The 24,893-nt window shown below is 40.7% G+C and overlaps 1 protein-coding gene across 5 annotated transcripts in view; it reads right to left on the reverse strand.

The window, feature by feature from the left end:
* diaph2 (diaphanous-related formin 2) overlaps nt 1-24,893 on the reverse strand; it is a 330,230-nt gene that overhangs the window by 177,411 nt on the left and 127,926 nt on the right. For all 5 annotated transcript variants that reach the window (XM_035649042.2, XM_035649041.2, XM_035649043.2 and 2 more), the window contains one exon: nt 22,526-22,640. In XM_035649042.2, coding sequence (XP_035504935.1) covers nt 22,526-22,640 — 115 coding nt within the window. The remainder of the gene's footprint in view (nt 1-22,525; nt 22,641-24,893) is intronic.

Here is a 24,893-nt window from a genome sequence, read left to right on the forward strand (position 1 = left end):
ATAGCTGAATGTAAATGTGTGAATAACTAAGGCCATGTCAATTTAAAGGTCCAAACATTTTCATTCTTAAGTTAATTTTAATTAATATCCAACATAAAAGAGTTTAATGTTTCCCACAGTGCAGCTGTTGGGAGGGCAAAACCCCCTGTAGCAGAATATCAAAGAATATAAGCGTAACAGCAGTGCCCTTTTACAATATATAACAAAACTGAGTACATTGCTGTGCGACATCACTAAAATGTTAAATGATTCAAAACTGTCATCTTACAATTCCTGCATTATTAAGCACATAATTTACTTTTAATCAAATCACCTCTGTAGAAACTCAAGATAGCAAAAAGCCTCCGACTTGGGAGGAATAGAGAGAGTCTATTTCAAAATGACACGTGACGTCGCAGCTGTACAGGAGTTTCACACAGGATGTTACTTTGGATCCCGCAGTGGTCGGGTCCCCTCGGTGAAATCCATGTCCAGCACCGCTTGAGGATTATATCTGGTAAAGAGCTCCGTAAAAGTTGACAAATTATCGTCGGTGGACTCTGCTGATCACAGTGGAGTCTTCAGTGTGGAGAGATGAGGGTTGATGGCACTGACAGCCCCATTGACATGAGTGTCCAAACCCAACTGGGCACCAGGGAATTCAAACAGTGAGAGAATTGGAGACGCAGCGAGAACATGAAAACACACAGGCGTGCACAAAGAGAGAGAGTAGCATGCTTTGGTCTAAGATTATGGCTGGTGTTGTTTTGCTGTACGCGAGTCCTTTCAAAGTACATTCACAATAATCATGAACCCGTGATTTTAGTCTTATGAATAATTTTTGAGAGAGAAATAATGACAAACTTGACCCTTGTGGTCAGTTATTTTGATTTAATTTGCTCACGTTTGCTGACACTGTATTTGTAGATTCTTTAGGTGGCAGATTATTCTGAAAGGTTTCTGAAAATATCATTATACTGTATCAATCATGTGGCACATGGTCATTAAATCATAATGTATTGAGATTCTATTCCGAGGAAACCAAAGGGGAACAAACAATAAAACGGCACGAATGTGACAGAATACGGATAGCGACTCACATTTTGTTCTATGTAAAGAACTCGCCAGTGACATTTGGAAACAGTGTCAAATTCAGGAGCAATTCTCAGTGGGTGCCGGCAGAGCCTAATTAAACTACAGCATCTACTTTAGCCACGCTCTCTCTGCCTTGAGACAATCTGCATGAAGACTCTCTAGTCTGTGTGTGTGTGTGTGTGTGTATGTGTGTGTGTGTGTGTGTGTGTGTGTGTGTGTGTGTGTGTGTGTGTGTGTGTGTGCGTGCGTGCATACGAGTGGACAAAATTGTCTGCTCGTGTACCCTAATAAATGGTTGTGCCTTTGTGCATGGTGGGTCTGCATTAGAAGGAGAGACATAAGACATAGTATGAAAGAGATATTTTCGACCTGGTGCCATTTGCCCTGAGGACAGGCTTGCCCACGGTGCTTAATCTCTGAGAGGATGAGGGGTATGTGGGCCTATCAACCCCAAACTGAGCCAGAAATACTCATATCTTCCCCTGCCAAGCCAGCAAGTTTCCCTGGTGAAGGAGAAATCCACACGCGTGCCCCCCGCATGCACACGAACACACCCACGGACAACCTCGACTGCACATGCAGAGGGGACGAAAATGACGAGAGCAACACCTGGATATTGTAATTCTTGAGGTTGTAGGTTGCAGTGCCGCTTGATTTGATTCACTGCAAATCAGAGGTGCATGTCTCAATACAGCATAATTGAGACATGCAACAGAAATAGTACTCCACATATATCTGACGCAGCTGCAAAAAAAAAGAGATAATTTTTAATGTTTGGCAACTCCAATGCGTGAAGACTTTCAGTCCATTCAGTCGCAAGGCCATAGATGCTAAAAGGAAACAATAATGTGAAAAGCAGGAGATAAACATGTCCTCCCTTTATAACCTATTTCCATCAATGTTTCCCACTGTCTTTCTCATTTTCACATGGTAATTGGCTTCATCATGAAAAGAAGGTCATCAATGCCGGGCCTTCGCTTGTGGTCTCAGTGTCTGATTGGGCACGGCACGGCCCTAATTATCACAGAAGAATGCATCAGTGTGCTGACCCACAATACCCTCTCATAGCATGCAGTTGTGTCTGTGCGCACACATATAAAGGACCACACACATTGATTTCAGATAAAAAGAAGCCCGCAAACAACATGAAATGCTCTCGGCCCACACAGTTTGCTGGTGTCTACCCCATTATATGTGACAATGACTGTAGCCGTAATACATGCCTTATTAACAGGAGAACAATCTGCCTGGGATTTTAATTGGGAAAGTGAGCAGGTATTGGCAGTGCATCAGATAGGAAGGGCTTGATGGTTATTTCGAGTGGTCTGATATGAATTCCATGGGGTTTCCTCCATGGCTTTGTTGTGCTTATTAGTCGTCTGAACAGATAACAGATTGCATCTTAATTGGAAATCCCACCAGAAGCCTTGGTAACCATATTGTAAAATGATCCACACCTTTCGAGTTTGTCTTTCCAAGGGTACTTTGCCTACGGTAACAGGTTAGAAGACATGGTTTCCGTAAAATTTGGCAAAAATCACTTGCCTTGTCATTTGAAACTTTTCCTGAGCGATTATGATTACATGTACTGAGTGTATGACGTTTCAGATATACGACGTCTTAGAGCAATTATATGTATCTGTTCTTATAAGAATTAGTAAAGATTGAAAGGCTAATGGTTACATATTTATACTGTGTCATGGGCTACATTATTTTTCAAGAAGACGTAATTACTTTTATGTATGTTTATTAAAGCTTTTATTCTCTCTGTATTTGTGGAAAATTAAACTGATGCTTCCTTTAAGGACAGTTTAAAACACACACTGCAGCTTATGGAATCTACCCCAGCAAGGCATGGGTATCAAAGCATTATTATTTTTTCGAAAACTGCAAAAAAAAAGTTAATAAACACCACAACCTAATCTTTGCACATAATGGTGAAAGGCAGGGTATGCCATGGATAACTCAGTAACATAGGGACAGTGCAGTTCAGATATGTGTTAATGTCATTACGCTCAGTAAAGAAAAAAGAAAAAAGAAAAATGAAATTTATATCAATGTGTGAAAACTAAATAAAATATCAGTTTATTAGCCAAATTCACACTGTCAATGTCTGTTTGCAAAAGGCAACAAACACAGTAACAACTTAATGAAAGTCCAAGTTCAGTCCCAATCCATGTTCATTTTTCAGATTTAAAATGATTTAGAAACCGCATCAAATCACAGGTTGGTTACATGTCCTATTCCACATTACAGTGCGTGTTTAATATACCTGAATAAAACTGCAACTGTCCTTTAGATTTAGACTATTTTCCACAAAAAATAAATTCACAAACAAGCATTTCTGTCTCAAATGCATGTGCAAAAATGGGAAGAGTGCACTGCACTGTGCAAGGGCTGCCTCAGACGACAGGCAAACTGCACTTGGCCGGTGTGCTTGTTTGATAAATAATAAGCGTGTCTAGACAAAGAATGAATCCGAGATAATGTGAAAAGAGCAGTGTAAATCTGGTATTCAGGATTTTGAGCACGAGACAGAGACAAGACCGCGGGAGAAGAGAGCAGAAGAAGAAATACAATTTTGTGTAGTGTGTACTTTCCAGGATCGACAATGATGACTTGTCAAGGGAAGACAGTGAAAGAAATCACTTAAAATAGACCGTAATGGAAAACCTAAAGTGGTCCTCTCTCCATCCTTACATCAGCAAGCTACGCCTCAGACACTTCATGAATTCAACCAAGTAGCCTATCAGTCAGACACACCTTTTTCTCCTTAAATCAAAAATCAACATTCAGCAGCGTACAAAATTCAAGTTTGGAAGTGCAGCTGACCAATGTCTATGGAAAGTAACACTGGTATATATCTACAAAAGTCTTAGAAATTTCTGTATATGTAGGTAGAAAATAAAAAGATTATATTATATAAAAAAAATTGGCATTGACATAGCATCTAAATTGTAGTCACTGGGAAACTGTTCATGAATCATTGTAAAAAAAATTAAGCTGTGGAAAAAATAAATCTGCAACCGTCTATATGATATTGATATATAACACATGGAAATGTATGTTGGTCTATTAAATGAAAGGTTTGGCACAGCGAATTTTAATCAGATGGTATGCAGTGCACAATGCAACAGCAAATTATGCATCATGATAACCAGATTTCCCCAAGCAACAGGCTAAAGCCCATAGCAAGCATCTTTTTTGAGATTTTAACTTGGCTGTTGATGATGCTATTTGTATTTTTAAATGCACATTTCACAATAGGCACTTTGTTTCATGTCAAAAGAGAAATAATGTGAGTGTGACTAATAGACCACAACGACAGTCATTAATTGTGGAATCCAATTTATGTCTTTATCATTATTATTACCTTTACAACAATAAAGATAATTATCATCATTGTTAATAATAAATAATAATCATCGTAAGTGAAACCTGAACACCATCTCCATATGTCCCAGGCTCATGACTGTGCTACAACCTAATGAGTAACAACCCTGTAAAATGATCATGTGATAAATGTCTCATTTTTTAAAAATAAATGTAAAAGCAATAACATGTTCAGAATAGTTCTAGTAGTAGACTAGTACCACGTCAAAGAGCACAGTGTCAGATGTAGAAACTAGCGAACTAAATAAAAATAATGAAAATGGCAATAGATTAATTTGGTGTATTGACAACTACTGAAATGGCAGGTTGATACTAAGAAGACATGATCCTGAATTGTTTTGGATGGTATCAATTTTTAATGCACCTGGTCCTATGAATACTGTATATTTTCACTTGGCTTGTTATGAAATATTCAAGGATTGTCTTTCCAAAGGGGACTCTGCTCAGCTGCACATTCCATATTCTCTATGCAGCCAGAAAACATAGTTCAAAACCAGCTATCAATTGACAGACCACTGCCTGAAGTCTGCATGATACCTACCTAGTGTATATGTCAATGGTATGAGTAACGTCCACTAAAGATTATACTGAAATGTGTGAAATACTAAGGCATGTTTAATCTAATGAAGTCTGAACGGGGTGTTAATATGCTCTTAACAAAACACTTTCCTTAACTTAAGTGTTTGTATCACATAACCTTTCAACATTTCAACAAGACACTATATTTTGAACCAACAGTTTGGCCTTTACTTCCGTACACATGAAGCAAAGGAGCCAACATTCCTTCACCAAACACATTCAATCTTCTCAATGACATCTAACACTAGACTCTCGGTCTTGCGGACACGAGCCCCTGAGAGAAAAAGGACCAACTGGTCTTGACACAAAGCATTACCAGATAAAAAACAGACTGACCGTGGCATTGAAATACACTTACTCCTCTGGGAAATGAGAAATTTGGAAGTAGATACTCTGGTACTTTGGCATTCCTTCAGAAAATGAGTTCACATCGATTTTGGGTCGGCACAGTTCAAACATCCAGATTGGTCCCTGTCACAGCATAGAGAAACCCCTCACTGTGTGATCTGATGAAATTCTGATGGTGGATATGTCGTGTTGGCTCATATTAGGTATGTCCATGATTTACAAACCCCGATGAGGACGGGAGAGGATGTGTACTTCCCTCCACTAACCACAAATTCAAACCTCTGAGAGGTTTCAGTTGTTGGCCTGTATCACAGTGCCCCCTACTGGAAGAGAAACTCTCTGATAACAGCACCTCAAGTGGAATGGTGATATTTAACACACATCGTGAATAAATTATTCTTTGAAGAAGAACAGGACATTGACATGTAAATGTCTCACATGCTTCACTTGAAACAGTAAAATAATACACTATCACAGAGCCAAAGATTACAATAGAGCCAACAGCTTTGTTCTGGTCTACAATACAGTTTACAAACAGTTTTCATTTCCAGTTTGTCAAATTCAGACTACAAGAACAATTGCGTTTCTCAAAACACTAGACAAGAGCGACTTATGAGAAAGAGAAAAAAGGATTTTTAACTGAAGAGGGACAATTATTCAATGTCTATTTAGTGTTCATTTAGTGACTGTTTGAATGTTCACTTTTCTTCTATACAACCAGGTAGGTCACACTGAGGCGTTGTACCGACTATCAGAGCATCATATGGCTGTTTAATGTTATCTACGGCTGTATATCTTACTGTCATTTTGGTAATAATTTTGTGTTTGTGTGCGAAAAAAAATACTTTCTGCAAGTCGTCCCAGATACATAAATATCATATAATCCTAATCATGTCATAATCTCAATGTATCAATATGAATTAGGAAGTGTTTAAGTGATAAATCATTCAATGAATCCGGTGACTGGAAGAAAATCCATCAATTCTACTTTGAAACAAATTCCATGATTAATTCATCAAAGAAAAATTAAAAAACAATGAAAATAAAACATCAAATATGTGCTAGTAATAGCTTCACGAAGGCAAATATTTGCTTCATTTTCTCAATGTCTTCATGAATGATAGCCATAAATTTTTTTGGCTGCTCTTAAAAAAACACAGGAAAAAATGACCTAATCTCTGACACGTGTGATATGCATTTGATTTTCATCTTGATGGAAATTCCTAACAGCATAACACTATTTCTGCTGGGATTAATAAACAACACCTCTCCTCGCGTGCTCGCTTCCCTCGGAGCAGATGCATAACAAGTTCACATGTTGCAGGTGGAAGATTGCTTGTGCTGTCGTGCTATAGCACTAGAGAGCAGGAATATCTTACTTCCAGCTTTGGCAGCGTGTTCAGTGATGATTGTTGGAAGGTAGCAATATACCCTTGACCTGCAAGCTCTGATCAGCGATTAACTGCTTTAGAGACCTTGAATTGCAGCACTGCTTGCAAAGAGCCAGTCATATTTTCTGGTGAGAATGTGTCACATTAATTGGGGCTTATTTTCACTGTGCTGGAGGACACTGACATCAAGCCACATTCAGCAGAGAAAAAGTGTTGATTGTTGGTTGGACGGCATGTTTTTCTTAATTACAACAGACAGAACAATGACACACATGCAGGCAGCCCGTCGAGGCCAGTGTGTGTGTGTGTGTGTGTGTGTGTGTCTGAAAGTGTATTTCAAGCCCTACATGTGTCACAGAGAAAAAAAGAGGCAAATGTGTCACCACTATCAATCTATGACACTACCTAACCTTTGTCTAATTTTTTTAAAAAACTCAACTATTTTGCCAGAAATGTCTCAGAAAAAAAAACGAAATAGCAAAGTAATAAGAGAGCAATGTCTCCCTGCCAGTGAAGGAAGATAATTTGGAAATCGCACACGCTAACTCCTTATCCAAATATAGACAACACAACTGCGGTGCCGTATGCACAAATGCTCTACTGAAAAATGTTTTCATTTTCCTTTGCAGCAATAACAGCCTCCTCCGGTGTACTTATCACATCCCTCTCCCGCTATCAACCCCTTCATCTCAAATAATACTACGTCTTTAAACATCTATTTTGTGTGTGCACCATATATGTCTGTCTCCTCACCACATCTCATTTCCTTTTCTTTTCCTGTGCTCACTCTTCCACACACACTCCTCACAGCCCTCTCTCTCTCTCTCTCTACTCAATTCAATAAAGGCAGGATAGAGACAATCATGTCCAAGTAAATACACACACACATACATTTATACACTTATACATGTATATACAGAATACATTTGTCGGTTATACAACTACTCTCTCTCTCCTCTCTCCCCCATTTCTCTCCTCTCACCTCAACCGGTTGCGGCAGGTGTTCCGCCAACAAATGAGTGCGGTTCTGCAAAAACAAAATTTCTTCTTGTTAAAATGGAATTGTTGTTTTTTTCTCCACGGTCGCCAAGTGCTTGCTCGTTGTGGGAACTGTTGGGTTCCTATGTAAAACTGTAATGTTTCCACCTCCCTATGTAAAGTGCCTTGAGATAATGTATGTTTTGATTTGGTGCTAAACAAACAAAAATAAAATGTAATTGATTAAAAAGTAGTTACATATACATGGAACAAAAGAACTGAACTGGTCCCTGATAATATAAGTGAGAAATGGTCAGAATCACAAACATGAAAGAAATTTGTATTATTGTCAGAAAGAAAATGAAAACTAAAATGCCCTGGAAGGTAGCACGTCTTGCTTTATGAGAAGAAATTATATAGTCTCCTGCCTATAACCTCTCTCTCTTCTGTTCCCGATGCATCAATCAGGAACAGCAGCGACCAACAATCACACAGCACGGTGTAAACTCAACAAGGTTATCTCTCACTGTTCCTTCATCGGTTTCCTGGACAACAAAGCAGGTTGCATCACATATACACTATACATGGGCATATGCATTTGCACATTTAAAAAAAAGAAAAAATAAATACTTGGCCACAGGAAATCACAGCACAGTAATCAAACATTGTGGAGATAATATATTATCAAAAATGTACTATCCTGGTAATAGGTTGTTGCTTTGGGGACATACTTGCAGGTAGATACATTAAGGTGTATTTGTGTTTTTTTGGCTGAGACCTGCTTTACTAGTTATGTGGTCCAACAAGACAAGGGTAGGTGACATGTGTTTGGGAATAAGGAGGATGCCTCCACAACTGTTAACGCAATGAAGACCACTCAGACATTCACAATCAAAATAATGTGCGTAGCGTGTGCATCATCTGTATGATATGGAGTATCGGCCATAGCTGCCGAGGCATCTAAACCACCAATGCTATCAGTCAAAACAATGCGCCAGGAGTTTTGTTTGACAATGAAATGTCATTAGAGTCCGATGTAGCTCTCATGCTGGTATCGGCGCCCACCTGTGTCTTAGTACGTATCAGAACACCCTGGGGGTGAATGCATCGGATTCTACAAGGTACCACCGTGTCTGGAGCACAATGGTGCACTGGCTGCGCTGCTGTGGGGCCCTTGGTACTTCTCTAATAATCTACCCAGCATGTGTTTATCTTTGTTGGACCATGTTGTGTGGCGGAGGCGGTGGAGGAACGAAGGCAGACAGAATCCTGCCAGTCTGCATGTGAGGAGCCCGCAAATCCAGAGGGACTGCTGGCTTTGTCTGACTCTGTGTTTATGTGTGTGTGAGACAGAAGTGGCAGCAATACAGTTATGCCAACATGAGTTATGGTCTGACTTAGACAAACACACGCGGACGGACGCACACACACACACACACACACACACGCACGCACGCACGCACAAACACACACACACACACACAAACACACACACACACACACACACATTTAATTGCCAACAAAAAAGTCTCTCCCGGGCTCCATTGTGTCTAATGTGTTCAACGTTAATCTTACCCTTTGGGGACATTTGCTGTTGTGTTAATTACACACCACCAGGAGCCCTCATTAACACACATACAAATATGTGCACGCACCAGCACACATAAAAACACAAACACACTATGTACACAACTTAGGTGGAGCAAGTCGATGCTTAGATTAAGTGAGGCAGTCCAGTATGGGAGAAGCAAGGCTAATGAAGCATTTACAGGAGAGCACAGAGAGTGGGGTCATCTGAGACTCGCCCGAGGTCAAACTGTCTCCCACACCTTTAATGAACAAACCAAGCCTCGTATGAGAGAGGAATTCAACGGGCCCGTGTGGCCAATGTGCCCTGCTTAGTCATCCACTACACCGCTAGCTCATCACATCTTGGCACAAGCCTTTGCTTCCACCACTGTGCTAATGTTGGATAATGCCAATCGAGTGAGGCAAAATGAAACGGTGACACACAAACGATTAACCCCAGAATATTTTCACTGGCCCTCGACTGCCTGTTATGAGCACTTATTACTGTCTGCCGCTTACTGCCGCCATTCAAGCAAGGGAACATTAAAAACTAAACAGCATATCTGCTTGTCTCACTCAATCTCAAACTCCTTTGGGGAGCACAAAAGGAGAGTATTGTGTGGCTGCTTGTTTTTTACTCTGGGAGCACCCTGCTGGTAGGTGGACCACCCATGTCAGGGGCAAAGTAATGGGCTACAGGGTGACCCTAATGCACCTGCCTTTCTCTAGCGTTCACCTCACCGCAGGAGCTCTAATTGCATCGCAGGGGGTGTTCACACAAGCAATTATAGTCAATTGCAGATATTCCTGTGGCAGCTTTGTAAAAGATGTACGGCATCTTATTGGAAGAAACAATTGGAACGGATAACTGGTGAGAGAAGGGGACACCTCCAAGAATGGTGGTAACCTGGTCATGGGAGGGCTGAATGCATGTTGAAGTGTGTGGTCATCTGTGTAGCACTTGTGTCAACTGAACATAAAGGCAGTGATGTGTAACAATGTTGGGTTTTTTTTGCTGTTAAGTGGCTGTTGGAAGGGATCATCCCTTGCAGTGAAGTGCAAACAAAACAAAACAATACAGATGCAACAAGACAGACACATTTCTAACTTTTAAATAAAATGCTTAACGATGAATGAGAAATCACTAAGAAACACTTCCACTGCTCTTCTTCCATCTTCTGACATGAATGCAATGTGTAACATGTTCTTCAGTTTCACATCAGACACATCCACTCCAGAAATACCCAAAGCGTTCCACTGCTTAGTGTGGTTAAAATTAAAATCAAGGCGTATCAATCCTCTCAGGTTAATTTGTCCTCACACAGTACGTCTGTGGTGTCTTTCCATCCAGTGGATGCCTGTGGCCTCATAAAGGTTAATAAGCTGCTTTACCTCAGCCAGAGATGGATTGGAGGAGAGTGAGAAAGGTGAAAAGAAAGGTCAGGACAGCAGAAAGGCCTTAATGCAAATCCGCACAGTCAAAGAAATCCATCTCGTCTTTAAAACCACTAGCTTCCCGACGCAACAGTCTCCAACCACGGCTGGACGTGTGCTTTTCAGACAGCAAAACAGTTAAACATGGATTAACACCAGTCAGCCCAAATCTAGCGATGAGCAACTGGGGTCAAAGGTCTGGAAAAAAATGTGAAGATGATGAAACACCTGCTGGAATACACTGCTCCACTTCTCGTCTGCCTGCCCCCCGTTGATTTTAATGTAACCTGAGTCAGTGTTTCAGTGAAATGTGCTGGATTCGGTGCAATATTTCAGCTGGATTCACTGTGCTGCGTGTGCTTGCGTGTTGCTGTGTGTGTGTGTGTGTGTGTGTGTGTGTGTCTGTGTGTGTGTGTGTACAATAAAAGCAAATGTGATATTCCCATGACCCTGTCTCTATCCTGAAGTGTCACTGATGTACTTTCCATTTACTTGCCTGTGTGGGTGGAGAAAAAGTGCAATAACAGTGCAACAATGCCGAAAGACCTAAAGCTTAACATGGCTAGGTCTAAGAGTAGCTTCACAGTGGGCCCAGGCTCCCTCTCAGTTTGCGAATTCTCTGTTTGTTTATACGGGGCAGAGAGTGTGCCAAAGGCAAAGAACAAGCCAAGAACAACACTGAAATAATGGCTCACACTTACAGCAGACTTGTACATTATTCTGCACATTTATCACATTACAGCACACTGTGTTTAAATAAAACATGATCAAACGGAGAAAATAAAAAAAGGAAACAATCTGCAAATGCTGCAATTCAGACAGAGTTTTGCATCAATGCTTCTGCACTGCAACACTAATAATGTTAAAGCCATGTGATTGATCTAAAATTCCACCAGCCTGTAACAATACCAGTACGCCTTATTCTCTCAATTTAAAGGTTACATAGTCATTCATCACCACTAAACATCGAGGCAGCATCAGCATCTTGGTCCAAAACCAATCGGCAGGTGACGGGTGAGTTTAAGGTGTATTTGTGCTCTGCAAGACGTCACAGAACGGAAAATAGGCCAAAATTTGCATGTCCACACTGCTGAAGCCATCGTATTTTATAAATGTGGGGAGGGCCAACGAAGGGATTTCGACCTACCTAAACAAAGAAGCTCAGACCACAACCCACAAAAATGAACTTATTTCTCTGCACAGGACGCCAATACTCCGCTATATATTCAGAAAGAAATGAGACGGTGGCTGCTATATTAATGTTTACATCTCATATCGATATATAAGACTAAAAATGTCAAATCTTAATTCAACATTTCAGTATTCAAATTATCCAGAGGACGTTTCAAAAAGACAGACAAAAAGAAATAACCTTTATGGAGAGTGAAGCTTTTCAAAAAATAGCCCTACATGCTTTTTAGAGGAGCAGGATTATTATCAGAAGCTTTGAAATGTTTTTTCTTTTCTTTTTGCCCCCCCTTGCTCATTTGAGGGACACAGAACTCACGACAAAGGAACTAAAGCAAAGGAAACCTTTAATTTATTTCACTTTTCAAAGAAAGAGCAGACTCATAAACAGATACTAAGGTAGAAAACTGGAAATGGGACAATTCATACAGACAATGCAATAAAGACAAATACTGTAAATATACTGTGGATACTGGTGCAAGACAATACGAGAAAAGAGGGGGGGATACTATAAGTTCAAGGGGAAAAGAAATATGGTCAAGAGCAAAGAAACATATGGGGTTTGAGGACAGGGAAGTCAGGACAAGAAAGGTATATAAATAAAAAGCAACCTCACCAATATGCGTCTCCTGGTGAAAAACTAAGAAAAGTTGAATGGACAGTTTATGTGTCTGGTATGAAGAGGTGGTGCTCAGTTCTTCGAGGGCGAGAGAACAATCGCACAAATCATTTCTGGATATGAGTATGATTCGTCCTGAAGTGACTTTTCTTGAGCGCATATTAACTTTCTCTCATGTTCTTGAACGGCATCCTTCATTTCTCATACTTGTTTCTATTTTTTATCCAAAATGCATCCACTATTTGATCCCAATAATTCGCAAATGCAGTTTAAAGATGGTGTTAATAACAAAATGGATGACAAAAGGCTCAAATGTGAGAGCTCAATTTAAAAAAGTTCTGCCTCATTTTCCCGGTTTGCCTATCGCAAAAATACATTATAAATGAGCAGACGTGTGAGATGGAACTTAGACCTTTGGTGCAAACCTGAAGTTACTTCAGTAATGAAATATTCAGGGCAACCAAATCATACGAGGAGATAGCTTTATCAACATACTGCTGAGTTAGCGGTCTCAGGCTGAAGCCTATTAGTCACTATGCTTTATTAGCATTTGAGGAACATGTTTTATTTCCATACCTATTATGCGAGGAGAGGAACAGACTTCAGCTACAAAAGTTGTACCTGACAAGGTTACAAAACCAGACTTCAACAGCTACCAAAGTTGCTCGATATTAAAATTCTACTGGCCCTGGCTTTAACAATTCCCCTCAGGTGTCACTCTTTTTTTTATTCTTTTGCTTTTATTTATATATATATATATATATATATATATATATATATATATATATATATATTTCCCCTTTTACTTGCCACTGTGGATCACAATCTGTAATCATTCAGGCCTGTCTACCTTGCTTTCTCCTTCCCTCATCTAAACCGTTTCTGTCTGTGCAGTAATTTGCCTTGCTGTGGCGTGAGCAGTCATGATTGTTTATATTCAAGGAGGCACCATCTTGAACACGCAGGACTCTGATTGTTTACCCATCCTGCAGGTGACATCACAGTCGGCCTCTTCCCCCCCAGTGTTCCTCTGTCTCCTCTCCGCGTCTTTCCAGTCAGATTGGCTGTGGGAGTGTCACCCCCTGGCCCACTTGTAGTCACAAACCAATTCCACCAAAGAGCCTCAAAGACAAATTAAACTTAATGCCATGTAACAAACTCAGTGGGCTGCCGTGCACTAGCAGGCGTTGTGTTAGCCAGTGGAGAAACCGCTCGTGTGCACTTTTTGATCTGTATGGAACTCATGAGTTGACATGGAGCCAGATTGAGGAGCAGTTAGGCAACAAGTAAGAAATCGACATACTGGTGAAACATTTGCAATTACAACTGATGAATTCTGTTAACTGCGTGGCAGACAGGGTTCGTGTTGGATCTCATTTAAGAGAACATTATGAAATACAGCGGGTGGTTGAGTTGCAACAGCTTTTAAGACAAACTGTGTCTACAGGCCGATTAGAGGAAAATATACAAACCATTGTTCTAAGCAGAACAAAAGCTATCAGCCCCTGAAATTAATACCTGGCAAGAAGAGTGAAAACGCAGCTGTGTAAGTCGCTAACAGAATCCCGAGTGTCACTGAATCACCCCCGACGGATTTGGCTGCCACTATAGAAAAGTACGAAGGAGTCCGAAATTGAAAAGACACGTGATAATTATTGACAAACCTGTGTTTTGTAACCATTTTCAATTATCAGTTGCTCTTTAAAAAGGACTAAAAAACTAACAAAAAAACAACACTGCTCACAAAACTTCCAGAGACCCTTTGCCTCTCTTCTCATGCATCACTCGCGCAGCAGTACATCCACACAGTGAACAGTGAACCATCACACACCAAGTATTCCACCATAAAACCCCTTCTGCTCTCGTACTCATACTTCTGAGTTGGATTAGATATGCATTCCATATTCTGCTGTCTGGGATCATGGGGGTGAGTTAATGAAGCTCCATTGGGGGCTTTTCCATGTGAAAAGCTCCAGTGACAGCGCTGACATTGTCCTCTGTTTAAAGACAGGCCCCCGGTGCTAATACGCATCCTATCACTCAATTAGGTGGGCACGCAGACACTGGGTACACTGGATGACACACAGGGAGACACGGATACACACAACTAACACAATCACACACAAACTGAACATAGTGTTCCATTGGTTTAACACTAAATATGACTTCAGAATATATCACACTACAGATAAAACTAACACACGTAGAATAGTATGTATGAAATAACAAATACAGATATATTGGTAAATGTCATGTAAAGGTAATGGTAACGGATGAGGGAACATGGCCAAGAAGTCTTGGTGTGAAAGCACCAAGACTGGGTAAGAATCCCAAATAAATGGAACATTAGCAAGTCTCTATAAATATGAATTATATATTTATAACTAATACATTCAGTATTCATAAGTGTGGGTAGTATGGGTGCTTTTGTTCACAAAATTATTTTTAGTGTCAATCGTTGCTTATCTGTATGAATTCATTGTCACACCTTGACAGATGAAGTTGTCTAAGTATCTGACTTGACCATTTGGATTCTGAAAATGCAATAGAAAGAAGATAAAAGAAAACGATTAGATGAATCAGATGACTTAAATATGTTCTTAAGTAACAACACAACCAGATAAAATATATAATTTTCAAAGGCCAGTAAACAACTCGATTACAGAGACAAACAGAACGATTGACACATTTCTCATCTAAGATTATCCGAGGGAGTGCGCACAGAGACAAAGGAATGAAATATTTTGATGCAGAGGGGATATTTATTTTTGAAGAGACAGAGTTTGATGAACATTACCCGAAGGCACATAAAAGTAAGCAGGGTGTAGAGTCGGGAAGCTGTAAGCGGCAGGTATCAAAGAAAGCTAATATTCAGAGGGCTAAAGTTAAAGTGCACTGCGATAGCCAGAATGGCTCTCATCTGAGAAGAGAAGATTAAAATCAGTGGGACATCACAGCAAGGCAATATGAAGGAGGAATGAGAGGAAATCTTGCTCTCTCTCACCTGCTCTCTCTCTCTCTCTCTCTGAGACACAGATGCACATGCACATAATATAGTCTCCTACGATAAACCAATTACTTGTCATTAATATTTAAGGGCCTAATTTCCATTCATATGAGATATATTAAAAACGTGCAGGGATGTGCAAGGGAAAGGGCTGACCCTGAGATATCCGCAGTAGGTTGGCTGTCTCAAACGGAGAAATGAACATCAGGGTGTTTTGTGTTTTATTGAGACAAATGTCGCCTGCCTGCGCCAGCAATTAATGGCTTCCCTTCCAAAATGAGGAAAATAGCACAATGGCTTTTTTTTTCCAAAATGCGATTATATCCTCTTTGTTTTGCCTTTAGCAATAATGAGCATTTCATCCGGACTGAACAATTTGCAGAGGAAAGGAGGAAAGGTCTTGGGTTGTCTACATAATTCACAGACGAGAAGCGTGTCTCCACTCACAGTGATGAAAATGTGAGTATATGCCATTTGTGATTTCCTTTTATTTATTTTTTTTTTTTTTTTGGGGGGGGGGGGGGGGGGGTCTGTGGCTGTAAAACAATGTGTGGTGTGTGACTGGCCATGATTTCAAATAGACACGGCCATGTCCAAAAACAAGGTTTCAAATGCAAGCAGAGAAAGATGAGCAAAGAAAAGAGAAAAGAAGCGATCTCAGGAGGTTAAAGGAGCAGAGAAAGCTTCCGTGGTGGAACACGCTGCCTCCTCTCAATTAACAGAATCGGGAAAAAACAGCCATGTTCTCCGGGGAAACGTGACTTCCAAACACTTTGACATAGAACATATCGAAAGCGTATAGTTGCACACATGCTATTATGGCAAGGCAGACTATTGCACAGTGGGCTTAAGTGTCTTGAATTGAGCTTACGTTCATTAGATAAAAGCCTTTATTACATTGTTAGTATCTGAGAAAGCAGAGCTCCAATAGTCTTGGGATAGTTGTTTTTTTGTTGTTTTTTTCAAGAGCAACAAGCTTTTCAAAGGTTTCAATCGACAAGACATATTGTTAGTAAATGAATACAGCTTAATAGGATTAAAATATTTTGAGTGGCGCTCATTGTCGCTACAGTTGTTGCTGTGGTCTGCGAGCCAAAACTTCTGCGTCAACAGACTCGTATTGAAAACGCACTGCAGGGCCCCCGGCACACAGGCGGCCAGCAACGGCTCCCTTGTCATGTGATGTGGCCGTCCATGTGTGAGTGTGTTTGATCTGGTGGCCCTGATATTAACAGAGTTATTAGGGGACTTATTAGGTAGAGTCAGAGAGCCAGCCAAACCCCCCACTGATTCCATCATTACTGCTGTTGTGACCGGGTCATTACCGGCCTGCTGCTGACGCTTTGTAGCAGGGATTGAGAATCTGCTGGTGTGCACAGCACATTGGCTCAGTGGGAAGAGCGTGTGTGAGTGAGTGCGTGGGGGGCGGGGGGAGGGGGGTGGGGGGGGGGGGGGGGGGGGGGGGGGGGGGGGGGGGTGGGGGGGGGGCTGTTAGGAACACAGGTAAAGGGAAAACGAGTGTGGAGAACTCCACAGGGATTTGCTCAAATCCCATGTGATGAGTGGGAGGATGACTGCAGCCATCACTTGAAGTCAGGTTTTAACCAAGTTACCTTTCCAGAGCTGACCTTTACAGGCAAAACACGAGTTTGAAGATTTACAGATATTTTTTTAAGAAAATGACGGGATGTGTGAGTATTTCTTAATTTGTTTCATACATCTGTAAAATAGATACAAATTGATTATATATCAAAGCCATAACTGGATAATACACAATATCAATACTAAAGATGATTTGTAAAATTCTTCAGGCAAACAACTCCCTTGATATTTATCATTACCCCAGTGATGCCTCTTTTCCTCTCTTCAAACCAATTTTATATATTTGCAAAGGTGCTTTATTGGTTTGGTAACACTTCTCGCCGTCCCCTCCGGCCTTATTCACCCCAAGAAGTTCGGTGAAGATGTTCATTAGCAGTCTAGGCATCATTAGCACAGAGGCATGCTGGGAAAGGAAGTCCCAATGACCCTGCTTAGAGGGGAGGACCACAGGGTCTGATTCCTACTTCAGCATCAACATATATCTTCATTAGCTCTCTCTCTCTCTCTCTCTCTCTCTCTCTCTCTCTCTCTCTCTCTCTCTATCTCTCTCGCTCTCTGACTTATAAACTTACTTTTAAAGTGCATGGATACTGAACTCTAATTAGGATCTACCTGAGTGTATTAATCACCAGCAGTTATTTAAGATTTACGGAATAAAAGTTATCAAATAGTAAAATATACAGTAACCTCAACAGTTGTCGTCGAGTAGCCTTGCTTTTCTGTTTGTGTTGTTTCTGCTGAGAGGCCCAGACATTACCATTACAAAGTGGCATATGCCCTTTGTCCGTCAGCAATTGATGTGGGCAATGGAGGAAACATTTTGGAAGAAAAGGGGTGTGAAGTTTGCCAACATCAATCTTGTTTCAAATTGAACTGCAAAGTTCCAGCTGAATGAATTGCCTTTCAAATGCAGCAGGCCATGGCTACACACATTCAATCCCAGAGTGAATCTGATTTGATCCCAAGAGCCGTACAAAGGCACAACCCACAGATTGATAAAGTGAACTGAGGGGAGATGAGGGTTAAAAAAACGAGAGAGACAAGTCAATGGAGAAGAGGGAAAGGAGGCAGGATAAGCCGATACAGTGAAGCAGAGGCAGAAAAGGGGGAAGAAGAGGGAAAAAATAAAAGGGGAACAACTGTAATGAAAATAATTTTTCCGGTGTGGCCAGGAGGCTCTACAGAGTCCATTTAATGTCTCCTACACAAGTTTAAAAGAAATGAAAACCTGAGGTGGTGAGCAAAAGTGAAATGTGGATGTGTGATAAAGACGGCTCAGTTCCATGCGAGGGAGCAAAATCAGATGCCAAATGTGAAATATGTGTCTTGACATCGGGAAATGAGGTAGATTAACACATTTGCAGCATGTAATATATATATACATATTTTTTTTTTTTTTACAATTAAAGCCCAGTTCGTGAAGGATTTACCTGTACACCAAAACTCAAAGACAGCCTCAGTCACAATCTGATGGACCAGGCACTAAATGCACACCCAAAGATCGGCATAACTGAACCTCCTGAGGAAGAGCTAGACCCCAGTGGACTGACATGGAAAGAAGTCCAAGACACTGTAAAGAAATCCTGCCCCAGCAAACTAAAAAAAGAAAGAAAAAGAAATCCCCTTCTCGGTCATAATGACTGAGCTGACGGCTCCATGGGAAGATGGATGCAAAGAGGCTTCCAACAGGAAGGCCACCAAGTATCAGGACGTGGGCCAACAATGCAGGGACAAAGGTTGGCAGGCCTGGGTATGTCCAGTTGAAGTTGGCTGCAGGGGTTTGCTCACAGCTCCAGGAATATCAGGGAAGTAGAGGAAGACAGCTGCTCGCTGGTTGGGAGAGGCAGCAGAACGAGCCTTGTTGTTTCTGGAACAGGCAGGAGGAGTTGAGCTGGAAGCCGGGAGAAATTGGCCATTGACTGCTAATCACTGCCAACACACCAATTGGAAGACATTGTGGTTCGGGGTGGAAATGTCAGAGTAAATGCCACCAGACGACATCTGGACTCTTAAGAAGGTGACTGAAGGTGGTTGCATCTATTAGATACAAAGAGGATTGAAGCCAACCGTATGGAGGCAGGGTGGCACGGTGATGTGGCCGTTATTATTATTAACCATTTGATAATGCAGTCAAGCCAGAGGCTCATGTCATTGTTCTTGTAGTCAACCTGGTACAATTCGCTTTACAACCTCTTCTTCAGAGTCAGTTTCCCGTTGAAACATTTCTGCCTAAATTGCTCCTATATTACCAATATCGCCATTGCGTAGAGTAGAGCACCAAAAGAAAACAACAACAAAAGCAAGCAGAGGTTTGTGTTTTTGATGAGCAGCAGGCAAGTGGCTAAAGAGGTAAATGTGGATAGAGATGGGTTTCATTTTCATATTCATAGATTCATGAATACTATAAGAGGGAAAGGTTCAAAGTGACATGCAAGCCATTGTTTTTTTTTAAATGTAATTTGGAGGAACAGAGGTACGTTGTTCGGGGGTTAATCAAAACCAGCAGAGGGATTTTATTGTAGTGGACATTGTTGGTCATGTCAGTTTTTATAGACAACAATTGTTTGAAACATGATTCAAGATGCATTTGGGTCTTTCCCTCAAAACATGTTGTTACCCTGTAGCAAGCACACGATTTTGTGTTTGTGTGAGACATTAAAAAGTTGATGCCAGAATGTCGTGATCTGTCTATGGCCTTAAAAGTACCTAACAATGACATACTCCATGTGTTGAGTTTTCAATCAAGCCAAAGTGCAATCTCATAATAAATGACACTTTTAGAAGACTGAAGCCAAGCTTGAAATCCCTCTTGATTATCATTTCCTTTTCTTGGTAAAACTCATTAAACAGTGAGACTCATAAAAGCAGCAGGGGAGATGACAGCCTTGCATTCTCAGTTGTTTTAGAGGCCTCTGAGCGCAATAAGCATGTGAAAATTGGGGCTGTTAGCGATTTTTTTTCTTCTTTTACTGCCAAAGTGTTGTTCTTCAACAATGCAAGTAACAAGCAAGAAATCCTAAAAAAGTTAGAGTTAAAAGAAGCCTTTCTGCACCCTCTTCTGAGGGCAGCTCTGCAGGGGAGGCATTTACACCTGCTTGCCTCATCTTTCACGATATACTTGTCCCTCCACAAACTGCGGTTCACTTAAAAACATCCACTTCCAAGATGTGGAAAAGATGGAAGTAGCACAAAGAAGCAAAAGAAAAACCAACACATGTGTATGTGTAGGTGTTTACAATAAAGGCAATGGAAATATCCCAGACAAATGAAGTCCATTTTCACCAGTGACTGGTTTGTCAAATCAGCACAAAGGATTTATGGTCCCTTGGTTGCAATGAGACCTCAGGAATTAATCTCACAAGCCTCGGCTTTCCCACCTTAACCCCCAGCACCACTTTAAACGTCACCAGTTCCAGTTACACAACTTAACCTGAGATGAAGGAAAGCTCTCTAATTAGATAGGTCCAATTCAAAGTGGAAATAAAGTGGGATCCTCTTGACAAAGGGTTTGATAATTGAGCCCACTTATTTTTATATACCCTCAAATGGCATGCATGTGAAAATTATAGAACATGAACAGAGGAAAGAGTAAAACAAATGAACAACTATCTCATTCCAGGAGGATCCCACCGAGCACCTTCTTTTTCTTTTTTACAATATCATCCATATCAAAGCTCTTCGCAATGAGGGGGTGTACATATCAAACATTAAACAGCATTTTTCATTCATGAGAAAATCATGTTCTGTTTCAACAATGGAGGGAAAAGGGCTGATTCAGTGAAGTCCCTGCAGGGGTAATTGATAGGGATCTGGCAAAGGTAACACCCAGGGGAAATGCTGGATCATGAATTCCTACCCGGCCGGAGGGAACACGGACTATGTATAGAATTTCTTTCTTTCTTTTTTTTTTTTCTTTTTTTTTTCAAACCCCAGTGGGTGAGAAAATGAATTCAATAAAGAATTTAAAAGGGCATTTAAATCTGAATTAAAGCCATGTGTCACTGTAACTGCAAATGTTTAGTTGTATTTCCATTTCAAGAATTGTTCTGCAAATGCATGTCAGACCAGATGTGCTGTGCAAACATATTTCTAATTCATCATGATTGAATGTTGTATTCATCATCTTAAATAATAATTTATCAATCAAATAAAGGATCAAACTATTAAATATACTTTGCAAAGGTGTAAAAAAGGTCTGCCTGTCAATTACTTCAGAAATGTCTCAAAGCCTGTGTTGAAAAATATCGGGCCTGGCTGATATCGACTGGTGAAAGATGAGGAGAGTGGCATGACTGCCCGGCTTTTTCCCTGCCACTTCATTAAGCCGTGCAACAACTCTTCTTTACTACCCACGTTTTCCTTCTATCTGTATTATGCCGGAAAATCACCTTGCGGCAGCCGAGGGCAAATTGCTATTTATTTCACCGAACAAAAAAAAGAGATGAGCGTAGTTTGTAGACCTGGAGGCTGTGAGAACAACAGAGCAAGAAGCTGCTGGCGGGCTGAGTGGTGTCCAAACAGACGGCGGGTATGTGGGAAAAGTTGGAAGATTCTGTACAGTTATGTCCACACACCCTGACAGAGCTCAGATTTGACTGTTCTGCGGTTGACAGGGCTCTGACTTCTCCCCTCCTACTGCTGCTAGAATTAGAGGGGTGTACTACACACATCCACGCACACATTGTCAAAGAAGTGGAAAACTTTCAAATTGTCATGGGAAGAATACATCAAGTGCCTTCGCAATCCCCTCCTCCCAACAAAAACACTGCACTGCTTGTGTTATTCATCAGCAACTTAGGTAGCCTGGTTGTGTATCTACGAAACAAACTGGCCGGGACGAGAAAACTCCCAGAGCATCCTTCACAAGAGCCCCCCCCCCGTCTTCCCCGACGGAGGATTGGTCTACTGGACTGGAAAGGGCAAGGAGCAAACCAAGCATTGCTGCTCTCGCTTCACACATATACATGTGCAAGATCAAGCTTGTGCACGTCCACCGCAAAACCACTGATATGAAACTACTCAGTCGGTACGAAGAACAAATAAAATGTGCAGCCGCTACACATTTCAAGCTCTCTCAAAGTTTGAAAAACATAAACACACTGCAGCAAGAGCACTGGAATCTCTAATTGGCCCAGAGGTTAGAAATGAGAGCATTCGTACATCGACGGTGTTCAAAGTGCCTGGTTTTAGGATGATTAACATTTCAGCGGGAAAAATGTTTTTTTCAAGTGTCACAAGATGATAGTGGCTTGGCATCCATTGCCAGAGAGGCTAAATGGAGTGTGTGTGTGTGTGTGTGTAGATTAATTAAGGAATGGGTGAGGAGAGATGACGCCTCCTTACCTTTGCTCTGTGAGGAGAAGCAGAGGGAGAGCTGAGCAAATAGGTCAGGATTCTCAAACTTCTCTTCTTTGACTTTGATCCAGAAGCAATTCTCTGCCATTTCCTGAGGCACTATCTGCAATGACACAAGGATTCCATTATCACTACAATCAGACACTGCCATTCCTCCAACCTGCCACTCAAAAAGTTCCTCTCACTGGAGATGGGGTTTGTGTGTGTTTCTCACATGAGGACACACACATGCCATTGTGCGTACATCCGCCGCATCTGAGTGGCAAACGGGACAAAGCATCAGACACAAACAGCATAAGGCGGGTATTCAGGGTTAAACACATGATTTCATATGATGACAAACCAAAAGAAAATGACCACCCTAAATGGTAATGTGTAGATAGACCCTGACCGAAACCAGACACATCAGAGCTCTTATTGACCTCTCCTTTGGACGAATGAAATTTGTGATGTTCAGTTTGCAGCACAAAGCCTCGGCAGCCCTGTTTATACAGCCCTCCTACCCAGATTTGTCTGAAAGCCTCTAAGAAGCAACCGAGCACCTACACATGCTGAGATGATGGCAGGCCAGAGGGATGCTTTCTATTCCTGCTCTTTTATTCCCTCTGTACTGCTCACTAGACAAGAGAAAGAGAGTACGAGTGTACAGAGACATTCGCACATAAACAAACCCACCGAGCATGCTGCAGTTATTACTAGCTAATAATGTGTGTGACGCAACGCTGCATCTTGCTGTGTGCCGTGTTAATTTCTATGATGAATGGTGTTACTTTTACTGATACGAATTTGGTATGATTCTGGGCATTATGGTGTGTAAACAATTCAGTCCAAATATGTACTTTTGTTGATTTATTTTTTGCATAGCTAATTCATTGATCTATCTACTAAAACTGAAGAACAAAGCAAAAACTGCTTTTTGCCATGTCATTGAAAACTTTATTATGTCTGTTGTTTGTGTCAATTACAGATTTAAAATATGTTTAATATTACTATATATGACACGTTTTATATTCAGAATTTTTCCCTTCAAACAAAAGAAAAATGTAAAGCTAAGAAAACTCAAAGAATACAATCTAAAAGGTTTAGTGATCGGGGAACACTCGGTGGATTTAGATAATGAAACAAAAGAAGTCACAGCCCAGAAAGAAGAATGTAGGAATTAGTCACATTACCCAAAGCACTACTCCAAATGTGTTTCTGATCGCAAGCATTGTGGAACAAAAGATATCCAAAAGTATTACTAAAGAATCTATGTTCTATATTACACACTTGTTACTTCACTATGACAAAACATGTGTGTAATGAGAAAAAAAGGGTCTCGAGACAACTACTCTGGGAACGTCTTTAACAGGCTTTAATATTTTATATTATGTTATGTTATTTATTATTATGTTTTCCTTCTAAGCCTGACCAGAATAAGGATGACATCTGTATGTATTGGGTAAAGGTATTTGTTCAACTTGAGCTACGGAGCTAAAAATGAACCTGTTTCATCATGCACTGTGTGGAAAAACAGTTACTTCCTTCATCCCAGTAAATCCACTGTTTAATTTTGTTCTACCATTCCCACGTACAGACATTCTTAATATGCATCTTTATTTCTGTTTTTAAAAACTGCTTCTGATTGAGAATGCACACCAACCATATCCCTTGCCTGACTGGAGAACCCAAGGAGAGTGAATGTCATTTTGACAAATGTGTGTAAGCAAGTATATACATTAGAATGTATGTTTGTACATATGTAAGTGGAGATCATTTGTGAACATATCATACAATGATTCATGGATTTTCATCTGCCCACATACTTTCATGTAAAACGTAATTGTCTACTAATAAGTGCCTGCTTTAATGTCAGCATTGTCTCCTTCTGTTACTTACAAAACTGTAATGTATACCCTTGTCAGACATGTATTGGGTAGTGGATAAAAGGGACGCGTGTATGAAACATTTTTTCCCCTCCACTTTTTTCTACAACCATAGTTGCTCGTGGCGTTCATATACTTCCATCTGCTGCAAAAAGATAGGACTGACAACTCTTGTCCCACTTAATCGACACAAGAGACACAGAATGTTTTTTCCTCAGGTGGTTATGAATTTCATTTGCATCACCGAACTACAATTCCTGTGCAGACAAGGTTAATGCACCTTCACATTAACCTGTTTCTGTACATTACCCAGACAATGGGCGTTTGCACTTGACTGCATGCACACAATTCATACATGCAAATCCACAGAGACAATGCAGAAGAGAATGTGTAATAATATTTAAAATATCAAAGCACAAACATACCTGGTATTAAGTCCAAAAAGCTGTAGTTTGCCTTACTATTACAAAATTGGGTATTTATATTTCATA

This window comes from Scophthalmus maximus, chromosome 9, assembly GCF_022379125.1.
Source record: "Scophthalmus maximus strain ysfricsl-2021 chromosome 9, ASM2237912v1, whole genome shotgun sequence".
Taxonomy (NCBI): domain Eukaryota; kingdom Metazoa; phylum Chordata; class Actinopteri; order Pleuronectiformes; family Scophthalmidae; genus Scophthalmus; species Scophthalmus maximus.